At 40.3% G+C, this 22,930-nt stretch overlaps 1 protein-coding gene across 1 annotated transcript; it reads left to right on the top strand.

Annotated features, from left to right (window-relative positions):
* The first annotated feature begins 827 nt into the window (after positions 1-827).
* gad2 (glutamate decarboxylase 2) lies at positions 828-14,831 on the top strand. Its single transcript, XM_024392849.2, has 16 exons — positions 828-1,499; positions 1,906-1,968; positions 2,126-2,281; positions 2,724-2,957; positions 3,907-3,997; positions 4,818-4,930; positions 5,419-5,534; positions 6,257-6,336; positions 6,452-6,506; positions 6,750-6,866; positions 7,710-7,774; positions 7,862-7,940; positions 8,423-8,572; positions 9,369-9,476; positions 10,500-10,589; positions 13,826-14,831. The coding sequence occupies exons 1-16, from the start codon at positions 1,421-1,423 to the stop codon at positions 13,997-13,999; spliced, it is 1,770 nt and encodes a 589-aa protein (XP_024248617.1). The 5' UTR covers positions 828-1,420; the 3' UTR covers positions 14,000-14,831.
* The last annotated feature ends 8,099 nt before the right edge of the window (positions 14,832-22,930 follow it).

Below are 22,930 nucleotides of genomic sequence, written 5' to 3' on the forward strand. Positions count from 1 at the left end.
ATCCAACAGAATGTAGTCTGCCCCAAAACAAAACACATCCCTATTTCCCCAGATGACCTCATAGCTATGTTTCTTCTTTTTGTAGGCCTGTGCATAGCCGCAGGAAGTAGGGATGCTGAAAAATATGAATTACAAAAAAATATTAATACAATATATATATATTATTGTTAAGGTATTATTTTTTTTTTACAAAAGTAGTGCACTGGGGCTTTACTAGTCCTGTATTAGCAGACCGATATAGCCATCTGGGATCTGGATGCATGGCTTTTGGACAGCACTGACAGTCATGGCTTGAAGGGCTACAATCTTTTGTCAAGTTAAAACGTCAGATTTGACTTCTCATAGCAAGTTAGGAGAACTTATGCAGCAGAATTAATGTAGCAGGTTAGGGGAATTAGGTTAAGTTTAGGAAAAGGGATAGGGTTAGCTGAAATTCAAAACATTTCAACTTTTGACATTCATTTGACAACAGCTGGAGCCCTTCTAGCCATGACCGACGTAGAGCCAGGCACAATAAACGGACCGCGGATTTGAACGCCACTCTCCATGGAGCACTCGGTTTGAACTCTAGCGGAGCGAGAGGGACCCACGCGTTCCCACTCCACACCGCGTTACGTTTCCTTGACCGGAGGGGGGCAATGATAGGAGGCGCCAAGGCATACAAAAGTTTTGGATCAATGAATTATCAGGGCAGCCAAGCTGGAGTAAAACAGTTTAAATGAGACTGTTTCTGATGTTGAGTTCCACGCACACAGCAGGAGGGGGACAAAGATGTGTGGTCACGACTCATGACGCAAACCAGTTCGTCATGAACTGAATCACATTGGAATTTATTTAGTGACGTGAAACCAGGTTAACACTACGGTGGGACACGTTTGTTTTATTAAGTTGCTTATACCATTAATATAGCAGACCCTGCGCTCTACTTTTCACAGCTGGATTATACTCTGCATAGTAGTGCTTATTCCTGAAAGTGGCCTTAGTGAAATCGCCTTTTTATCGCCTTTTTTCACAATACGGATATATTCATACTCTTACACTCTGCCATACTACATAGCCTTGTATTTTACCCAGTGGTGAGAGGTTGCGCTTTACACTGAATCGCGAGGGGCTCTGGGTAACTGTTACCGAATTCTCTGAGAAGACAATGCCTGGCATTCCATCTGTATACCTGTGGTCGCCTGCGTACAGAGAAGAGTCTCGGTGAAGAGAGCGCTACGTTTTGAGCACTTTTGCAGTTTCATTTGTGTCTCTGTTGAATGCACAGTTTGATTTTGTGCAGCTGGAAAAGAGTCGACAGACAGCTTCAGCACCACGTCTCTGAACAGCTCCCGTTTCTCTTCGGCACATTTCCCCCCGGTTGAATGGGCGCTATTTGTCCGTCTTTCATATAGCTCTTAACTGCTGGCGACTGTTTGCAATGGCATCACACGGATTTTGGGGTCTTGGCGCGCCAGAGAATGCTGGTGATAATACCAGCAACCAAAGCCCCACTACGCGTGAGTATTATCGGCTTGAGCCCCTAAAGGGAAAATGAAATAACCTATTTGGTTGGATAAATCAACGTTTAACGCTTGCAACCCCTAACTCGCATAAACAATGTTTTCCGGCTACCAGGATAAATGTGGCTTAACAATGACTGGTAGAAGATGTCACAATGTTTTTATGTCATGCATATAGCCCCTAGACAAAATGGGCTTAGTCAAGGTTAAGACGACTTAAAAAATGTTGATTATATAAATTGCTAGTAGCCCTATCATTGTGAATTTGGTAGCCCAATACAGCGTATTATGTTCATGTGAGGTTGTGTTCACCTTGTTTCAGCACGTTTTTTTTGGAATATTTGTAAGTTACACAGCCTGAATATAGCCCATTATTCATCCGTCTTTGACTTGCTCTCTCCAGCCAGGGCATGGTGCCAGGCGGCGGCCCAAAAACTACCTGGAGGCATTGGATCGAAACTGTGTGGTAGGTTGGTTCTGGAAAAGAAAAAACAGCTATAATTTGCATATTAGCAGAGCCTATATGAAGCAATATAACATTGTCGCAACATATTCATTGCTTATCGTGCATTGAATTGTTTCCTCCTTTTCTGATTTTTATGAACTGAAACAAACATTTAAAGCTCTACTCAGTGTTGCTGGAGAGGGCGAGAAAACATCCGAGCCGACATCTACCAAACTGGATGAGACAACGGTTGGGACCTGCGGATGCAACAAACCGTGCAATTGTCTAAAGGCGACTGAGGCGACTGTCGGTTTCTCAGATCTATATTCAACAGGTAGGCCTATAAACATAACAGGCCTATATTGATACATTTTTCACATACGAAATCGTGATATGAGTGGCCTACCCGCATGATGCATCATTCATATGAAAAACAGAGTAACCTTCAACAAATTCAACAAGAAGCCCATTTAAAACCCACGTAGGCATACTGACGTATAGACCTATTATTTTGAACTGAAAAATGTGTTATGTTTTCTTATTTACATATAATTAATTTAGGTTAGTCATTATCACTTCGAAACAAATAATAAAATAGTCGATGGCCTTATGTATCTGGTGTAAATGTGTAGCCTATTATTTCCTAATAAGTCTACAGTTTATACGCATTTTTTCTCCTTACTTAAATCTAGGCCTCTCTGTCCTTCATTTTCAAGGTTAAAATGACACTTTAGAGTTCAAATTCAAATTGCCTGCATTTTTACATTGATTCACAGATCTACTACCCGCGTTGGATGGTGACTTGAAGACAATGACTTTTCTCCAAGAAGTTGTGGATATTTTGCTGGCATATATCACGGAATCGTTTGATAGGGAAACGAAAGTCATTGATTTCCACTATCCCAATGAATTGCTCCAGAGAAACAACTGGGAACTGCAGGATGAGCCAGAAACACTGGATGATATTTTGATAAGCTGTCGTGCAACTCTGAAATACGCTATCAAAACAGGTATTATAAGATATATATTTATTGCAACAAAATGCTTATGTCGCAGATTTTTTTATGAGAGGAAATGGACAATTCAAAATCAATATTGCCTGTCTGCCTGCTGTTTTACTCAGCCTATAGCTATCTATATGTTTTTTTGCAAATTCGTTTTGGGTCAATATACACGAAATTAATTGCTAAATGTTTTCTTCTGAAGAGTTGTTCCTGTTCATAAATTAGGCCTGGGGCTACCCAGACGAAAATTAAAGTACAGCAGGCAGATTGTTGAAAAAATATATATGAATAGATTGAGATTCAAATATTAACCAGGCCTATCCAGTGGCATATCCAAGAAAACAGACCTACATGAGTGTTTTCGTTACATGTTTTTATTTAGCAAATTACTGTAGATGGTATGTATAGATGGTGGAAATCTAATGTTTTTGAGATCATAATCTGTTAAATGTGCTAGGTCATTTCCCCCCGTGCCGCACTATTCGGGATGAAGAAAGGCATAATATATGGAGCAAAATGGAAATTACATGATGTCCTTCCCCAAAATACAATTTCCAAACGAATTTGACAGTATCAATGCTAAAATCACTAACACGTTCCATATATGCCATGCTATTATCCTCACCATGTTCAATTTAAAAACTAAAACGAATACCCCTCAGGGCTGGTAAAATGTCAAAAAATACGGAAACGTTTTGAAATCACCTTCTCTCTAAAATGTTCTAGCATGACCTTACAAGCTTAATAGTTGTCACTCCAAAAACACACCACAACTGAATTCAACTATGAAGGAGCTACATACAGCCTTACATGCCAAGCTGTGCCAAGTGGCATAGGCACCAGAATCACATAAAAAGCATAGTATGGAAAACAGAAATACAGGAAAATATGCCTGACATTTCCAAAAAGACCACAACAAAATTCTGTAATCTCACACAATTTCCTCTGCTTCTAGCCCACCCCAGATACTTCAATCAGCTCTCAACAGGATTAGATATGGTTGGTCTTGCAGCTGATTGGCTAACGTCCACCGCAAACACCAACATGTGAGTATGACTAGCCTCATCATGATTCAAATGATAAAACAGAATAATCATTTCCATTTCCGGTCCATCCATGGGCATTCTCTGCTGCGACTTCTCACACTGATAGTGGAGTCTCACTCAAAGAGAGCATGTGAAAGGTTGAAAAGAAAGGCAGCATATAATTCAATCCCGTATTCATTTAACCCCACCCCTCGCCGCCTTCCCTCCTTCGCTATCCCCATGGCAATTCAAGAGGAGAAAATTAGCATTTTGGCTTGATTCAGGCTAATCGGAAGTTAATTTCTGGCTGAGTGGGGGATGATATATACTGAGAGTCATGGCTCAGTGAAATAAGGGTTCTGCTAGCACGATTAAATGCACTGAATCCCCAAAATGAATACATTTGTAATCAATTTGGAGTCAGACATGCTGCAGTGTAGCAAGCCGTTTGTATGATGCAGAGAATGTTGAACTGTTTTGTAATGTAGAGAAAAGAGTCATACATAGAGTAATGCATTTAACCTACATAACCTGCAATGACCTTTGGAAATTCCACTGTGTTTGTGGTTGAATTGCAACGTTGTACATTGACATCTACTGCTATGTGCATTCCAATAAACCCAACGTTTTGCTTTGTCTGTCTTGACTTTGAAATACGTTGTCAGCTTCTATTGGCTATATAACCCCATCCCTCATGCTAAACCTGAGCCCATGATAAACTGTTTCTCAAGCCAAATCGGTTGTGAACCTCCAGAGGGGAGAAAAGACAGATGCTCAATCATTTGTCTGTCATTACATATTTTGTGTAACTCAGTCATGTGATCTCTCTTGTTGAATCCAGGTTCACCTACGAGGTGGCTCCAGTGTTCGTGCTGCTGGAATACGTCACTTTGAAGAAAATGAGGGAGATCATTGGCTGGGAGGATGGCCGAGGGGATGGAATCTTCTCTCCCGGTGCGTAGGTGACGCCAATTATAACCCCCCCCCATCAGATTCACAGAAAATTGGTTGGCCCATCTCCAGCTATGTGTAAATTAGCATTTTGATGACAAAAATGGAACACTTTCCACAGTCAATTAGCATAAACCCACTTCCTCCCTTACAACATAACGGTTGCTTTCATTTCTCCTCTGGACTCTTGGTTGACGTATAACAAAAACAAAAAGAGGCAAACTGATGCTTTTTCACAATTACATCGACATGTAAATAAATATATGTTATCATCATTGAAACATTGTATTTTTTGATTATTTCCTCAAAACATTTAAGACAGATTCTCCCGAGACATGTATGTTACATAACCATTGAATTTACTTTTAGTCCTGTGTTATTGAATAGCCAAAGCATTGTCTTCATGTGAGTTTTGACATCTGATGGCTGTACCAAATGATCCTGACACAACACAAGTGATTGAGTGGTGTGCTGTCGCCTCTCTCCCCTAGGTGGTGCCATTTCCAATATGTATGCCATGCTGCTGGCTCGCTTCAAGATGTTTCCTGAAGTGAAGGAGAAAGGAATGTCATCAGTCCCCAGACTGGCAGCCTTCACATCCGAGCATGTAGGCCTCCCTCCCCTTACTCCTATCTTTCATTTTCACTTTATTTAATTTGTTAATTCGTTCATTTATCGTTTTATACATTTCTTGCTTTGACTTCCTTTTCTGTGTGTGTTTAATGTATTGTGCATTTCATTTAGCTGCTTCATAGTGATGTTATCCCAATGTCTTGGTGAGGGAGTATAATTTGTATGCTTTGTTCTTAGATTACATCAAATTACAAGGATCCAGCGTTCACTACTTAAAGAGGGTAATGTTTGGCAAAGTGGGCGTCAGATTCCCAATGAAATCCCTTTGGCATACTGCTGGGCCAGCTGTTCCATATAAAGCCAGGTCACATTTTCCATCACTGATGTATTCATGTTGTAGAAAAGGGACTGACATCACCTTCACATGCAGCAATAGCTAATGTGAGGCTGATTTGCTGACATTCTGCATGACAGTACAGCACACAGGGACACTTGCTGTTATCTCCTCTCCCCTGCAGTGGCCCAGGACATTGAAATAATTCGGGCAAACAACAGCTCAAATAGAACACTCCCAAAAGCCTTAGCTTTGCCTTGGACAGCAACATTCCAACGTTACTACAGCTCATCTCTTTTTATTCTTTCCTTGGTCTTGAATCCCCTTTATAGCAGCATTCAATGAAATGCATCAAACAGGAAATGTAATCAGGTTACGAGAAGAGCTTGTGCGAGGGATTTCTCTACTTCTGTGTCTTTTAGAGTCATTTCTCAATCAAGAAAGGAGCAGCAGCCCTTGGCATTGGTACAGAGAGTGTCATCTGCATCAAAGCTGATGAGAGGTACTGTAGTGTTTTAACTTTACAGTAGGCCTCAGGTGCAGAATAAAACAGAACATGTCATTTAATGGCAAAAGCATTCAAGCAATTGAAATCCTGTTTTTTTCTTTCTTCACAGTGGTAAAATGATACCAGCTGACCTTGAAAGGAAAATACTGGAAGCCAAGCAGAAGGTAATTTCATACACACATGACACATCCATCCATATCCCTGTTGAAGAGCAATGGCTATTAAGTCATTTTTTTCCTTCATACTGTGCAACCATATGGAAATTTACCACAACGATGATCAGGAATGTGTTGTGCTATTATCTAGAATATATCATCGGTAATGTCATGTGTATAATGGGAAATAGTTCTAATGTTGGTATGTGACACTGTACATGCCAATGATTTCTTTTCATGTTTTATGTTTAGGGATTTGTGCCATTCTTTGTGAGTGCGACGGCTGGCACCACAGTCTACGGAGCCTTTGACCCCCTTATTGCCATCTCAGATATTTGTAAGAAGTACCAAGTCTGGTTCCACGTGGATGTAAGTAGAAACACGTGTACTTTATCTCTTTAAAAAAAACATTATTTTTTTTTTACATGCTGATTTTGTACAGCTGACCGATAAGAATCGTCCCAACTGATATACAGAGCAAGACTCCTGTTATGGTGGCAAATTACATTAAGTTACACTATACAAGTGGCTACTACACACTCAAGTTACTTTAGGTGAATACCTTTGTTGTTACCTCATCAGATGGTAAGTCCATAGCATTTAGCTTTGGGTGTTTCAGGGACAGGGGCACACAGAGCTCACCAGTCAGAGTTTGATTCATGTAATATATCTGAGTCCCCTCTGCTGCTTTCAGCTGACCTAGATAGGAGACAGCCACTCAGCCAGTTTCCTCTGTAACACTGGAGATTAAGGAAACTGGAGCCGGGGCTGTAAATCATCCTTTCCCCTGACTTCCCCATCATGGCCTCTCTCACCGAAGGACTCTGTGTAATGGAGGTGATTGAGGCATGACATAGAGACACCTCTATTAAGACCAAGAAAGGAGATCCATCAGTGTCAAACTGCAGACATGCTGGATTTGTTTTAGGGCCTTTTTACATTGAATTCTTGCATTTTCGAACATAGAAATTTGAGGGTGAGGTTTAGGTTTAGGAGCTCCTTTTCCACAAAATATGAAATAGAGACGAGTCGTCAGTATTTGCAGGAAACTGTCAGCGGGGTCACTCCGGGAATATGAACTGTATGTTATTACATATGGCTGGTTGAGTTCAGATATGCTGTGGTGTAATGGGGCTCTTCATGTTGAGACTCAGTCTCATGCTACAAAGTGTTCTGTAGTTTGGTCATCTCACTATCTCTCTCTCTACTCAGGGTGCGTGGGGAGGCAGTCTCATCATGTCCAGGATGCACAAGTGGAAGCTAGATGGAGTTGAGAGGTCCGTACTGAAATGTACTAAAATGATGAATTTTCATCTTTTAAATCAATATTCAGAAAAAGTACCCATTGTTTTTTCAATTCACAGGGCCAATTCAGTGACATGGAACCCTCACAAGATGATGGCAGTCCCACTGCAGTGCTCAGCCCTGCTGGTCCGGGAGGAGGTAAGGGGTCAAAGTCCCCTTTACATATATATTCATCACAATGTCTTCTTTCGTTACATTTCAGAATAAGAGGCCTACTGTATGTTCCTACATGACTAAGGTCATTACTAAGTTACACATCCATCCTAAATGACCTTGTAGCGAATAAGATTACAGGATATGTATTAACTAGCTATTGTCACTGTTGTATAATCAGAATTATAAACTGGGTGGGTCAAGCCCTGAATGCTGATTGGCTGAAACCCGTGGTATATCAGACCGTATACTATGGGTATGACAAAACATCTATTTGTACTACTAATTATGCTGGAAACCAGTTTATAATAGCAATAAGGCACCTCGGGGGTTTGTGGTATATGGCCAATACACTATGGCTAAGGGCTGTGTCCTAGCACTCAGAACAGCCCTTAGCCGTGGTATATTGGCCATATACCACACCCCCCCAGGCCTTATTGTTTAAGTGATTATTTTCTCTTCTCCAGGGGCTGATGCAAAACTGCAACCAGATGCACGCCTGCTACCTGTTCCAGCAGGACAAGCACTACGACCTGTCCTACGACACTGGGGACAAGGCCTTGCAGTGTGGACGTCATGTGGACATCTTCAAGCTCTGGCTCATGTGGAGAGCTAAGGTTGGTAGAGTACTGATTGCAAATGTAGTTCTCTTTCGATCATTTAGTTCAATAAATATCCCCTCTAGAGATTCTCATCATGCCTTGATTAATTGTAAAACAGATCGTTTTAAATAACATTTATGTTGATATTTTTGTTATTTAAAAACATATATTATAGTTCTCTTTGCCAGGGACTATCTCATGTATATTTCAAAATAGATATTCCAAAAGCCTTTTACAGCCTAGTACAATGTACAGTGTATTGCTTTTCTGATTGCATTGTTGATGTCTGTTTGACTACATTGTGTGCAGTATGAATGTTTCTTCAGTCAACAAATGGTCCTGTTAAGTATAATATAGTGAGCTTTGTGATGCTGGACATCCCAGACAAATAGATTCCCTCTGACCATGTGGCTGGGATGTAAAAGCCTTCAAGTAGTTAGTTTGACCCCTGCAGCTTGACAGTTGAGGACTAGTGGGGTAATTGCTTATCACAGTGCTACAATGGGAACTGACATCAACCTGCATTGCAAAGACAGGGATGTGTGAAGGGAGTTGTTTTTTGCTCGTGTTGCATTTGGACTATGGGTTTTAGTGTACCAAGTGTCTTCTTTAATTTGGACAAGACATTTAGGAAACATTCTTGGAAAATGTCAATCACCCCAGGAAAACAACATTATTTGTTCCTGCTATCAGTTATTGGGACTTAAAAATATTAGCTGTCGTTAGTATGATTTTAAAATAAGCTCTCTTTTTTCCACCTTTGTTGTTACCTTTACCGTGTTGTTGACAGCATTGTCCTCTTCACCGATAGGGCACCATCGGGTTCGAGGCTCAGATTGACAAGTGTCTGGAGCTTTCGGAGTACCTGTACAACAAGATCAAGGACAGGGAAGGATATGAGATGGTCTTCAATGGAAAGGTATGTTCATATTATGGTTAGACACTGAACGACATGAATGATAACACAAAAAACAAAAAACAAATATGTGATGATGTTGTGAATGGCTCAAATCTAATTGGAATGTATTTTATACTATAGAGTAGGGCTGAGCCATGCCATAGAGCCCTCAAAACTCAACCTCGAAGCCATTTCCACTGTGTGTGTTTTTTAATTGTTCCCCTCTAATGACGGACGGATGTAGACCTGGGACACCAAGTGGTTGCAATGAATTATCAGGTAGAACAGAAAACCAGCAGGCTCCGGACCTCGTAGGGTCAGAGTTGAATACCCCTGCGGTAGAGTATGGACACCTTGGCATTTAAATGACTTTTATTTAGCTATGCTTATATTTACAGCCATATAAAAGACAGCAACCACTATAACACAATAGAGTGACAGGCAGGAATAGTCCAAATCCCCTGGGCATTGGTCCAGGTGTTAACTTGGAACCATTGCACCACATCAGTGCAGTCGGGGACTCAACACTGCCGCTAAATAAATGAGTCTGGTATGCATGGTCAGTCAACCATTGGTAATGAATGCTTTACACCAGTGAGCAGACAGAATTGTTTTTCTCCCATCACATCTGGTACTAGGAGATCGACATGTGAGACACTCAGACATAGCTAGAGGGTCTATGAATGAGAGCCACTCTACCTGCTTACTATTCAGACCACTGCCACCGACAGCACCACCCGACACAGCAGAACTCACAGCAGAGTTCTTTTGTCAGGGTGTGAATTGCTCAGTATACACTGTGCTGGCTTGATAAATTGACAGCCATGATTGCTTTGAGAGCTTTCTATTTTGTACAACCTGAGTGGATTCCAATATTCCATGGTTTCTCTAATGGATTTTTTTCCCCGCCTGTCTTTCCAGCTCAATTTGACGTGTGCACCAGCGTGTGTGTGTGTGCGCACGCGCGAGTGTGTGTGCGTCCACGTGTAAAGCATAATGATTGACTGATGAATCATTTCGTCTTCCCATCTTGCATTGTCCCAGCCTCAACACACCAACGTGTGCTTCTGGTACCTCCCTCCTGGCATGCGGTACATGGAGGACAAAGAGGAGAAAAAGAAGCGCCTGCACAAGGTGAGCAGTAAGACATAAAGGACTAGTCCGGTCCTTATTGTCCGAGCCTCAAACGCCTCCGTCTCACTGCACTCAGTTTGTCCACATTATGTCTCCTTCACCCGAAACAAAATGGCAGTCCTCTGATGTAATTTGTAGAAAAGCCCCTGTGCCTAAAAATGGAAGGCGTTTGGGAAGTCAATTAAGCATGTAAATAGAGTTCAATTGCTCAACCTCGATAGCACAATTGGATTGAGAGAATCTTAAATGACAGACATGTTTCCGTGGACTGTGGGAGGAGGGAGGGAGTGAACATGGGGGGGGCTACTGTCCATGAGTTCAATCATTGGCCGTGGGTTGTTACTGTGGCAGCCACTCAGCAGCAGGGGTCCTCTAATCTGCAATTAGGATGAACAGATGATGTGCGTGCCAGCCATATACAGAGACCTCTCTCTCTCTCTCTCAAACACACATGGGGCTCTATTAAATCTGATATACTTTAGCCGACATCCTCATAGCAGTTGTTTTGGCAGTGTCAGAGGTGGAACTGAGTTAGAGCTGTCAAATCCACAAGTGGCATTACACCTAAAGTGGACATTGCCATTGGCTGCAGGAATCCCATCCAGCCTTGTTTACAAGTTCGAACTCTGGAATGTGAGATGTAATCTACACCTCGATTAGGCTGATAGAAATTCTCATTATTTTATTTGATGATTTTTACATTTTAGCGTAATTATTTTTATATAGCCTTCACTTTCTCGCGCTGAACTTCTAAAGTGAGTGGGGCGGGTGTGGCTTCGTGACAATGATCGCAAGAGCAGCTGCTCACTGGTTTGAAGGCTCCAATGCAGTTCCACCTCTGACACCTCTGACACCGAATCTATGCCATTGTCTCATTCACACATGCATGATAACATCCTGATTAAAACTGTGTTGACATGCCCCATCTGTTATGGGTATAGATGTTTAGCAGGACTGATATTCTGCGTTTCCCGCAGACAGAGGTGATTGTCATAATGATGACCATTTAGCACAATTAGGGACTGTGCTGGAAGACGTGATATTCTGAATCCATGTTGACTAGCTTTTTTTCAACCACCAGTGTTTTTCAACAGTGCTTTGAAACAATTGGACACAAAATCCTTTGCCAAAGGACTGATTCAAGTGAGGCACAATTCAGAGTTGATTATTTATTGTTATTTGCAGGGTTGCCAATGACAACAGGACACCTGCAACAGATTTGTGTGGAATGACTGTAGTAATAATAATAATATGACATTTGTAGAGCGCATTTCCCATGCTCAATACGCATAAGGTAGAAAGCAAACACAAAAAAGGGCATCAATACATCAGTAAGAAGAAACAATGAAAAAAATACATCAAAACATGACCTGCTGATTCAACATATAGACTTAAAACAAATGAAGCGATCAAACATTAAAAACTAACTAGCATGTTGCATTATCATGAGGAAGTGGATGGTGAAAACTCGACTGCTGACATGCAAAAACATTTTGGGACCGTATCAACAGTGCACTAACGAAACAAATACCAAAATATCCTTTTTTTGGGTGGATTTTCCCTTTAAAGACAATATCCATTTTCCTTATTAAGCCTAAACTTGCAGAAGTTTCCAAAGTTCCGTTCGCCTTGTGTAACTTAATACCCCAGATATATTCTAAGTCAATTGAAGATTACTGTGGACCTGTAGGTGATTTGAATCTGTAAAGCACTGCTACTGTAAAGCTCTAAGCTGAAAAGTTGAGCTTCACAAACTGTCACCTAGCATTACCTCTTGGTAGTACCTCCTTGCCCCTTTAAGCCAAATGTGAATTACAAAAATACTGTACACCCGTGTAAAATAGCCTTTTATCCTTTGTATTTCTCTTGAGCACTTCCCAAGCCATCATACTGCTTGTGAGGAGACGTGTTCTTTCTCCTAGAGATGAACGTACTTTGGTGCGAAAAGTGGGGGGGTGGCAGCATCATGTTGTGGGGGTGCTTTGCTGCAGGAGGGACTGGTGCACTTCACAAAATAGATGGCATCATGAGGCAGGAAAATGATGTGGATATATTGAAGCAACATCTCAAGACATCAGTTACAGCTTGGTTGCAAATGGGTCTTCCAAATGGACAATGACCCCAAGCATACTTCCAAAGTTGTGGCAAAATGGCTTAAGGACAACAAAGTCAAGGTATTGGAGTGGCCATTGCAAAGCCCTGACCTCAATCCTGTAGAAAATGTGTGGGCAGAACTGAAAAAGCGTGTGTGAGCAAGGAGGCCTACAAACCTGACTCAGTTACACTAGCTCTGTCAGGAGGAATGGGACAAAATTCACCCAACTTATTGTGGGAAGCTTGTGGAAGGCTACCCAAAACATGTGACCCAAGATAAACAATTTAAAGGCTATGCTACCAAATACTAATTAAGTGTATGTAAACTTCTGACCCACTGGGAATTTGATAGAAGAAATAAGAGCTGAAATAAATCATTCCCTCTACTATTTTTCTGACATTTCACATTCTTAAAATAAAGTGGTGATCCTAACTGACCTAAGACAGGGAATTTGTACTAGGATTAAATGTCAGGAATGGTGAAAAACTGAGTTTAGATGTATTTGGCTAAGGTGTATGGAAACTTCCGACTTCAACTGTATATATATATATTTCAGGGGGAGCTGCAGCACCCCTACTTCCCATGGCTATGCCTGTGTCACTCTCACTATCTCCTCCAGAACATGTAATTGAATCTGCCTCTGCACATCAGAGAATGTAATCCACAAAGCCAGACAGACTGTACTGAACAACAAATAAATGACTTTTACCAAGTTTTATTGCAAGATAGCCTCTCAACATCACAGTTTCTGCTGAACTCTTCTGAACCTTGTTGGTGTTAGATTTATTTGTCACCCCAGCTGTCTGTAGCTGTCTTTTCGGCCTGTCCACTGAGTGAATGTAATTTGTGCATCTGTAGATACTATAGCTTGACTACAGGGATGTATCGCACATTGAAAACACAGAGGTTTGATCAAGTGTTTAATACATTTAATACTGGAAGTTTCCTTTTTTTAGGGAATAAAATGGCGATTCGTGTCCATTTGTTTGTCAAAGGAAATTGTCAATTTATCCACAAAAAGGGCTTGACATTTCTAAATAAATACATGTGACCTTGTTTTACATGAGTATTTCCTCGTAATAGTCGAAAAGCACTTAACACTCTTTCTTTGTAACACAACTGTATGTGTCTTGTTGTCTAGGTGGCTCCAGTGATCAAGGCCAGGATGATGGAGTATGGGACAACCATGGTCAGCTACCAACCACAGGGGGACAAGGTCAACTTCTTCCGCATGGTCATCTCCAACCCCGCGGCCACCTTTGAGGACATCGACTTTCTTATCGAGGAAATCGAGCGGCTCGGTCAGGATCTATAAGACTTGTGTCACCAAAATATCCCTTTCCTTTTCCCTAAACGGATGAAATGTTTGTTGTGAATGTATTGGTAATCCATTTTTCTTTCTTCCAAAGTCATATATTATAACAAGGTATGTTTGAGAAGAAAAAAATAATCTATAGATATATCCATATTTATGTATCGCAGCTTTGTCGTGGACCTCCTTGGTCTGGGGTTCTGTAAAAGTTTTTCCTAGTATAGAGTAGTGTAATTGATGTAACTTTATATGTATTTTTGTGATATGAAATGCTAGTGCAATAGGTTGATGAGGAAGAGTTTATTTTCTAATTGTTTTCTCATTTGCAAGGTACATTGGAAGTGCCAGATGTGGTTAAATTCCATTGTAAGCTACATTCTAGTCTCACTCATGTTTAAAAGAACACTTCCGACTTATCTCAACTCAGTCTACTGCCTTAACATTTGCATACTTCAAGCAGTGGTTTTGGTCAAATGTTGGTTGACTCACTTCTACTTGTATTAGAAAACAATGACAAAGTCTCCAAATCCAACACATCCCATAACTGTAGTATCTGAATTTAAACACATTTCCAAAGAATCTGAAGGATGAAAAGAGTCGTGCCTCATAGCAGGGAAGGAGAAAGACAATGTCAATCGACTAACACCAAGCAGCTCTAAGAGTAGCGCCACAGTAATGCTCTTCAAAGCAGCCATGTTTATGCTCAACAGCAAAAGCACTTTTCATTGGATGACCTCATTTATTTAATGTCACTTTCAATTCTCTCTCTGGTGTGTAGTGGGTGCAAGATGATATCAACTCAGCAAAAAAAGAAACGTCCTCTCACTTCAACTGCGTTTATTTTCAGCAAACTTAACATGTGTAAATATTTGCATGAACAGAACAAGATTCAACAACTGAGACATAAACTGATCAGGTTCCACAGACATGTGACTAACAGAAATTGAATAATGTGTCCCTGAACAAAGGGGGGGTTAAAATAAAAAGTAACAGTCAGTATCTGGTGTGGCCACCAGCTGCATTAAATACTGCGGGGCATCTCCTCCTCGTGGACTGCACCAGATTTGCCATTTCTGGAAGAGTGTCACCCCACTCTTCCACCAAGGCACTTGCAAGTTCCCGGACATTTCTGGGGGGAATGGCCCTAGCCCTCACCCTCCGATCCAACAGGTCCCAGACGTGCTCAATGGGATTGAGATCAGGGCTCTTCGCTGGCCATGGCAGAACACTGACATTCCTGCCTTGCTGGAAATCACTCACAGAATGGGCAGTATGGCTGGTGGCATTGCCATGCTGGAGGGTCATGTCAGGATGAGCCTGCAGGAAGGGTACCACACGAGGGAGGAAGATGTCTTCCCTGTAACGCACAGCGTTGAGATTGCCTGCAATGACAACAAGCTCAGTCCGATGATGCTGTGACACACCACCCCAGACCATGACGGACCCTCTACCTCCAAATCGATCCCACTCCAGAGTATAGGCCTCTGTGTAACGCTCATTCCTTTGACGATAAACGTGAATCCGACCATCACCCCAGGTGAGACAAAACCACGACTCGTCAGTGAAAAGCACATTTCCCCAGTCCTGTCTGGTCCAGCGACGGTGGGTTTGTGCCCATAGGCGACGTTGTTGCCGGTGATGTCTGGTGAGGACTTGGCTTACAACAGGCCTACAAACCCTCAGTCCAGCCTCTCTCAGCCTATTGCGGACAGTCTCAGCACTGATGGAGGGATTGTGCGTTTCCAGTTGTTGTTGTTTCCATCCTGTACCTGTCCAGCAGGTGTGATGTTTGGATGTACCAATCCCGTGCAGCTGTTGTTACATGTGGTCTGCCACTGCGAGGACGATCAGCTGTCCATCCTGTCTCCCTGTAGCGCTGTCTTAGGCGTCTCATAGTACAGACATTGCAACTTATTGCCCTGGCCACATTTACAGTCCTCATGCCTCCTTGCAGCATGCCTAAGGCACGTTCACGCAAATGAGCAGGGACCCTGGGCATCTTTCTTTTGGTGTTTTTCAGAGTCAGTAGAAAGGCCTCTTTAGTGTCCTAAGTTTTCATAACTGTGACCTTAATTGCCTACCGTCTGTAAGCTGTTAGTGTCTTAACAACCGTTCCACAGGTGCATGTTCATTAATTGTTTATGTTTCATTGAACAAGCATGGGAAACAGTGTTTAAACCCTTTACAATGAAGATCTGTGAAATTATTTGGATTTTTACGAATTATCTTTGAAAGACAGGGTCCTGAAAAAGGTATGTTTCTTTTTTTGCTGAGTTTAGGTGTGTGTGACCGAAACACATGACGGGGAGTAATTCAGGCCAAGTTGTATAGTCAGCCATGTTGTTTGTACCTCTCAGTAAATTGATATACACTGAATATACCAAACATTAGGAACACCTTCTTAATATGGAGTTTTAACCTGTCTCCTCCCCTTCATCTACACAGATTGAAGTGTATTTATCAACGGATCATAGCATTCACCTGGTCAGTCTATGTCATGGAAAGATCAGGTATTCTTAATGTCTGGTACACTCAGTGTAATTCTGTGGCAGTGTCACCTTCTTGGGATAGACATCAGACCTTGTAGAGCAGAGTCTTCATTGGAGAGAACCTGTATTTGGAGTGGAGTGAAGAGATTGGGTCAATATACTGCTTATTCATGGGGCCAATGAGCGATTAATTACATGTAGAAACTGATAGAATTTTGATTTGAGTATAGGCACTTCACCAGGCTTGCAGCTATACTTGACATCACTTGCACAAAAGCATAGGGAAGAGAGGTGCCTCCCTTATCATTGTGGTTGAGGCATCTACAGTGTATTAATTCTCAAGCAATTACGTATTTATCTGGCCAATAAAAAAAGTTAACAAGCATCGTTTTGGTCAACTCAGTAGTCTACAAAATTAGATGATCATATGAAAGTGTCAAAAAAATGTATAACTTACAAAAACATTGTTAAAAGTTATGGACAATTGCATAGGTCAGCAGAGGGCAAGCCCTGCTTCACTATAAGCAGGGGTTTTGTAGCATTGTCATTAGAACACAAGTTAGAAAAGCACAATTTCCTCAACATGGTTTGTCAGTGTACAATCCCTTTTAATCATAGGTTGTAAATATAATTTTTAGATACCATAACTGTAGTACATATCTATGTGTATGCATTTGTGTATACAAAAGGCATATAATCAGAGACTATTTGTGAGGTAAAAGGATTCATATTTTCTCTATTGAAAAAACAGTATTTTCATCCCTGTTAGTTGATATTGCTTCTTCCTGTGTTTTTATGTCAAAATACTTGACTTGATTAGTGTATGATAGCTACTTCAAAGATAAATGTGTTCAGGGACTGGCTTTCAAAGGAAATTTTCCGAATTCATCTTGGAAACCATTTCAGATTACGACTATGGTACAGTGTAGATTTCAAATGAGTACGCAAAGCCATTTCTAAACTCAAGCCCTGTGGTTTTTGTGTACAAGTGATACAGTACTTGACAGTATGTGCCAATGTGTACTTTTGTGTGTTTGTAACTGTGTTGCCTTAGTATCAATCGCCAGTATTGTCTAGTTCTCCTCAAAGGGAAGATTGTGCACTTTAGACTAAACGCATAAGATGACTTAATAATGTGCAATGTCCAATGGTTGTTCATAGTTCGATGTTAAAAGACATACACAAAAAATGGAAACTGTCATTAGTCTGAATGTGTGGCGACTTAAGGGTCTGTTGGAAGTACCGGGTTTGATTGGAAAATGCTTGCTTTTATTGTTCCGTTGTTTTGTAGTTGGAGTGATCTTTAGATATTATGAAGTCCATCAACTGTCTTCAACAATGGAAGTTTAAATATTTAAAAATAATACAAAAAAATGCTGCATCCTTAAATCTATTTTCTGAAGTGATTCTATCTTTCCATGCCTTATCTAAATTGTCAAGCACACTGTGACACAAGCAACATTGGGTATTGAATCATAGAAACAAAAATAGGAATCTCACTGTGGTAGTCGGAAAGTCAGCCATTTTGTTTCTCTTGCTGCTGCTACTAGATTTACTTCCTTTGCATGTGCATGAAACGCCTTGCCTTTCCAGCTTGTGAAATACAATCTACGGTATATGTAGTCCGGTTTCCACTAGTTACCATAGCCACAAGTCAAAATGGTCTTTTTCGTGAAAATGTATTTAAGGATAGGGTTAGGCATACGTTTAGCAGTGTGGTTAAAGTTAGGGTTAAGGTTTAAAACCACATTTTATGAATATACATTTAAGAAATAGGCAGGGTTTGTGTATTTTTGGCTGTGGTAACTAGTGACAACCATGTAGTCCCTCTTAATAGCTTTAGCGTCAAATTAATAGCTTAGTTTATACTATAGTGTGCACTGTCGCTAGCCTTTAACAGCTGCTTTGTGTATGGTTGACGTCCTGTAAAAAGTTAGCTTCTCGATCAGCAAGCATGCTAATCTTGCCTTGCAACTGTCCTCTCTGTGCTAATCTAACTTTCTCTATACTGTATCTCTTTCGCTTTAAGTCTGTCGCTATGAACGTAGAATAATATATCTTTATGTGTAGATCCCAAGCATGCCTTTCTAAAAGCTCTTCTATACATATATATATATATATAACCTCTCTATCTCTCTCTATCGCTCTCTAGCTTTGCCCTAGTAGCAATCAAATCTCACTAGGAATAATGTATTGCTTTCCTCTGAAGTTTCTTGGCTACCCACAATATTCGCAGTCTGTTTGAGAATGTTTTTGGCTTATGCTGGCTTGTGTCATGGTGATGGACTTGATAAACAACATTACATAAGTAGTTTCATTTAATCGTGTCAGTGGAATCTGAATACAAGCGGTCCCTTTTCTGAGGTCCCTAATTGCCTGAACTGGTGTCTGGAAACAATAGATCCTGTACAGTCAAGATTCCCAACCTGGTTTCTGGGATGAGTCTAAAATATATTATCTTTGCCCTGTAACAAAGTATGTTTGAAATGACAAATCTGAGAATTGACTGTGTTTACAGAAATAAACACACAAACATGCATTCATGTGATACAAAAAGAATGTATTATATAAACTTATCCTGTAAACTTGGTTACTGGTTTTGAATGAATAGGAACCCTTATGTACAGTCGCATGTATACAAGCCTCTCTCAAACATCCAGTTATCTTGAAATGTGTGTCACTCTCTTGGGGAAATACAAATAAATATTCTTCTTGCCAAAAGTAAAAGACATCCTCAGTTTTGTCTTTTATCCTGCCTCAACACAATTTCCAGACCTCTGGAAATGTCAGAAAACGTCCAAACATGAAAGAGCAATATTGCATAGTTGGGTGATTCTGCAACTACGGGAACTTATGTCCTCAGAGTCAATTTTGGGGATTTTTTTCTTTTTTTAATGATTTTATTCTTTATATGTTAAGTTCAACAATCACCCCAGATTTCTTTATCGCCTCTCTATCATGTATTTTAGCTACTTTTCAGATGCATTTTATACCTTAATTTCACTCTTTCGCCTTTGTCCCTGACCCAGACATTTGACCTACTACAATGAGAAAACATTAATAACTACACATTATGAAATGTTACCTTTCAGAAAAAGGTGTATACTGAGACCATGTGACAGATCATGTGACACTTAGATTGCACACAGATGGACTTTATTTAACTAATTGTGTGACTTCTGAAGGTAATTGGTGGCACCAGATCTTATTTAGGAGCTTCATAGCAAAGGGGGTGAATACATACAGTATGCACGCACAACTTTTCTTTTTTTCTTTTAAATAATTTTTTGAAACAAGTCATTTTTTAAATTTCACTTAACCGATTTGGACTATTTTGTGTATGTCCTTACATGAAATCCAAATAAAAATCAATTTAAATTACAGGTTGTAATGCAACAAAATAGGAAAAACTCCAAGGGGGATGATTACTTTCGCAAGGCACTGTATTTAGTGTAAACTATATGCTAGCTGTAATACTAGCATATACTAATAATACTATTTGTTTGTCCTTTGCCTCTAACCCCTTTCGATGTGTGGAACGGATGTGGGTGGCGCTAGGTCTACATAAGGGTGCAATTTTTTTTTAAATCACAAAAGCTCTGAAGAAGGCCGTGAGGCCGATACGTAAGCTTATTAAATATCAGTGATACTATCAAGAGCAGTGTGCGGTTTCCTTTTTCCTTCAGCTGGAATACTAGCCAAAGCATGCTAAGAAGTCTGTCATTTTTCTCCAGAAATAGTAGAAGCGTCATTTCCATCACAAACTTAACTGTGGTGGAAATAACAGAACGTGGTGGAAATAACAAAAATCCATTGTTATGACTTTTTTTAAAAACTTTAGACTTATTTAATCATGTTTTAATCTTTAATCCTTTAATCTAGAAAATGCTCCAAGATGTGCAAAATTGGAAAACTTAAGTAGTATTTTATTTGTTTTTAGAAGATGCCACATAAAACAGCACAGATGTCACAGACATAGAAACAAAATAAATTATCCTACACGATACAAAGAACATCTGCAAAAAGACAGAGAGAAGATAGTGAAATCTATCTCTGAGCTTACAAAGCGAGAACAAAGAAGCAAGAGATGGCATTTTTTTTTTTGCATGACAAATGTCAAACTTGATAAAGCTTAACGGAAAACTGAGGAATACAAAAAAGGTATGGTCGACTGAAAATGGAGAGACAAGATTCCCCAAAGACAAAACAGAAAATGAAGGGAACTCCGAAGAACTTGAGAAGGATTTTATTATTTCAAAATGACATCATTGCAGAGTTAAAGCAAAAGTATCAAGAAATGTGCAGTGCCAAGGTCAAAAATGCTCAAAGGCAACATCCTGAGAAAGTATGGCTTGGTCAAAGAATTTGGATTTTCAGCAAAAGCAATGAGGGCAAATAAAAACAGGCCAACAAGTCTTCAATACTCCAGGAAAAAGCAGTGTAACATAATTAGCACAGTCAAAGAAGAGAAAATCACTAGATTCTATGAATGTGATGTCAACAGTGGAGCAACAACAGGGAAAAAGGACACACAAGGAAAAAAGCAGAAGCGCTTCTTGTGTGGCACAATTCAGAAACTTTATCAGACTTTTAAGAGGGAATATTCAGAGATTAAGATGTCCTACTATGAATTCTGCAAAATACATATTTTTGGGTTGTCAAACCAACAGTCCAGGATAGGGACACATGACTCTGAAAAACCCACAACTTCCAGTTCATGGTGGACAAACTACAGCATCACAGAGTGATCAGCTGTAGCAACAATGAGAACCTTATTGAGTCTTTGTGCTGTGAGAACCTGAAGAAGAGTGCATGTACACAGAGTGCTCCCTTCTCCAAGCAAAAGAGCTTAAACATCTGACTTTGATGCTAGTGAGCAGACATGGTGGTTTGAGTGGAAAAGCAAAGTTGAAGAGAGCGAAAAGGAAAAACAAAGAGGGAAAGTTCACTGTACATTTTTTTCTTTATTTATTTCACCTTTATTTAACCAGGTAGGCTAGTTGAGAACAAGTTCTCATTTACAACTGCGACCTGGCCAAGATAAAGCATAGCAGTGTGAGCAGACAACACAGAGTTACACATGGAATAAACAAGACAGTTAAAGAAAAGGTTTGTGGCACACTGCATATTCTACTGGAGAAATTCTCCAAAGTATTGAAAGAGAAGTTAGGGAAACACGTGTACAACATTTGACATCAATACTCTAAACTGAGAGAATTAAAAGAGAATCTGCGGAAAGAGGAGATCTTCGTGCATATTGACTTTCCAGAGAACTCAGGGGCGCAACTTTCAATTTCACCAGTGAAATCCAAGCAGTTAACTTGTGATTCTCACAAGCAGGTGACCCTCCACACCTGTGTTGGGTATACCACAAATGATACGGTTTCACTTTACTCACTGAGGTCTTCTATGAGGATGACATTTATTTATCCGTTTTAGATAGGGAAATCATATGGTTGTTATCATAATTTCACAAAAAGGTTGGGTGGAAATATCTTTTTTTTTTAATGATAAGTAAATGTTTCAGCGGTCACAAAGGCAGGTTTATGCATTCAGGCGTTGTTTAATTATACATTTTAGGAAAACCTTAAAGCACAAAAATATTCAGTGCAAGTTCATGTACAAATGTATAAGAAATGTGTTATAAATTAATTGTATGATATTTCATTTTCAACTAAAATTGATCTTTAATGACGTGATGTAAATTACATTTGTCTATGGCTGTCAGAAAAATGACAAAAATATATCAATTCCCGAATAGTACAATTGCAGCCATTATCAGATATTATTTCTAGACAAATCAAAGAGAATTATAATACTGTTAAAATGTTTTTTTTTCAATACATTTTCATTTCTGAAAGCTTGCAGGGCCAAAGTGCTCAAAGTTGCAGAATCACCCAGTTACATTTGAGCCATTGGGTGTGTCAAACAAAGCACTATTTCCAGAAGCCTTTAGGATTGGTAAAATCGGCACTCACAAGGCTTCCTGACACAGTGCTTCCAATCACAGAAATAATGGGATATGACTACTGCTTCTCTCTCATACTGAAATATGGTCTAAGGCATGTGTCAAACTCATTCCATGGAGGGCTGAGTGTGGGTTTTCGCTCTTACCTTGTACTTGATTGATTAATTAAAGGTCACTAATTAGTAAATTACTCCCCTCACCTGGTTGTCTAGGTCAGTGTTTCCCAACCCTGGTCCCCCAGAACACCCAACAGCCTAACCCTGGTCCTCCAGAACACCCAACAGCCCAAACTTGGTCATTCAGTACCCCTAACAGCCCAACCCTGGTCCTCCAGAACACCCAACAGCCCAAACTTGGTCATCCAGTACCCACAACAGTACACATTTCTGTTGTATCCCTGGACAAACACACCTGATTCAATTCGTTGAGGGCTTGATGATTAGTTGACAAGTTGAATCAGGTGTGACTATCTAGGGC

This window comes from Oncorhynchus tshawytscha, linkage group LG29 (genome assembly GCF_018296145.1).
Source record: "Oncorhynchus tshawytscha isolate Ot180627B linkage group LG29, Otsh_v2.0, whole genome shotgun sequence".
Taxonomy (NCBI): Eukaryota; Metazoa; Chordata; class Actinopteri; order Salmoniformes; family Salmonidae; genus Oncorhynchus; species Oncorhynchus tshawytscha.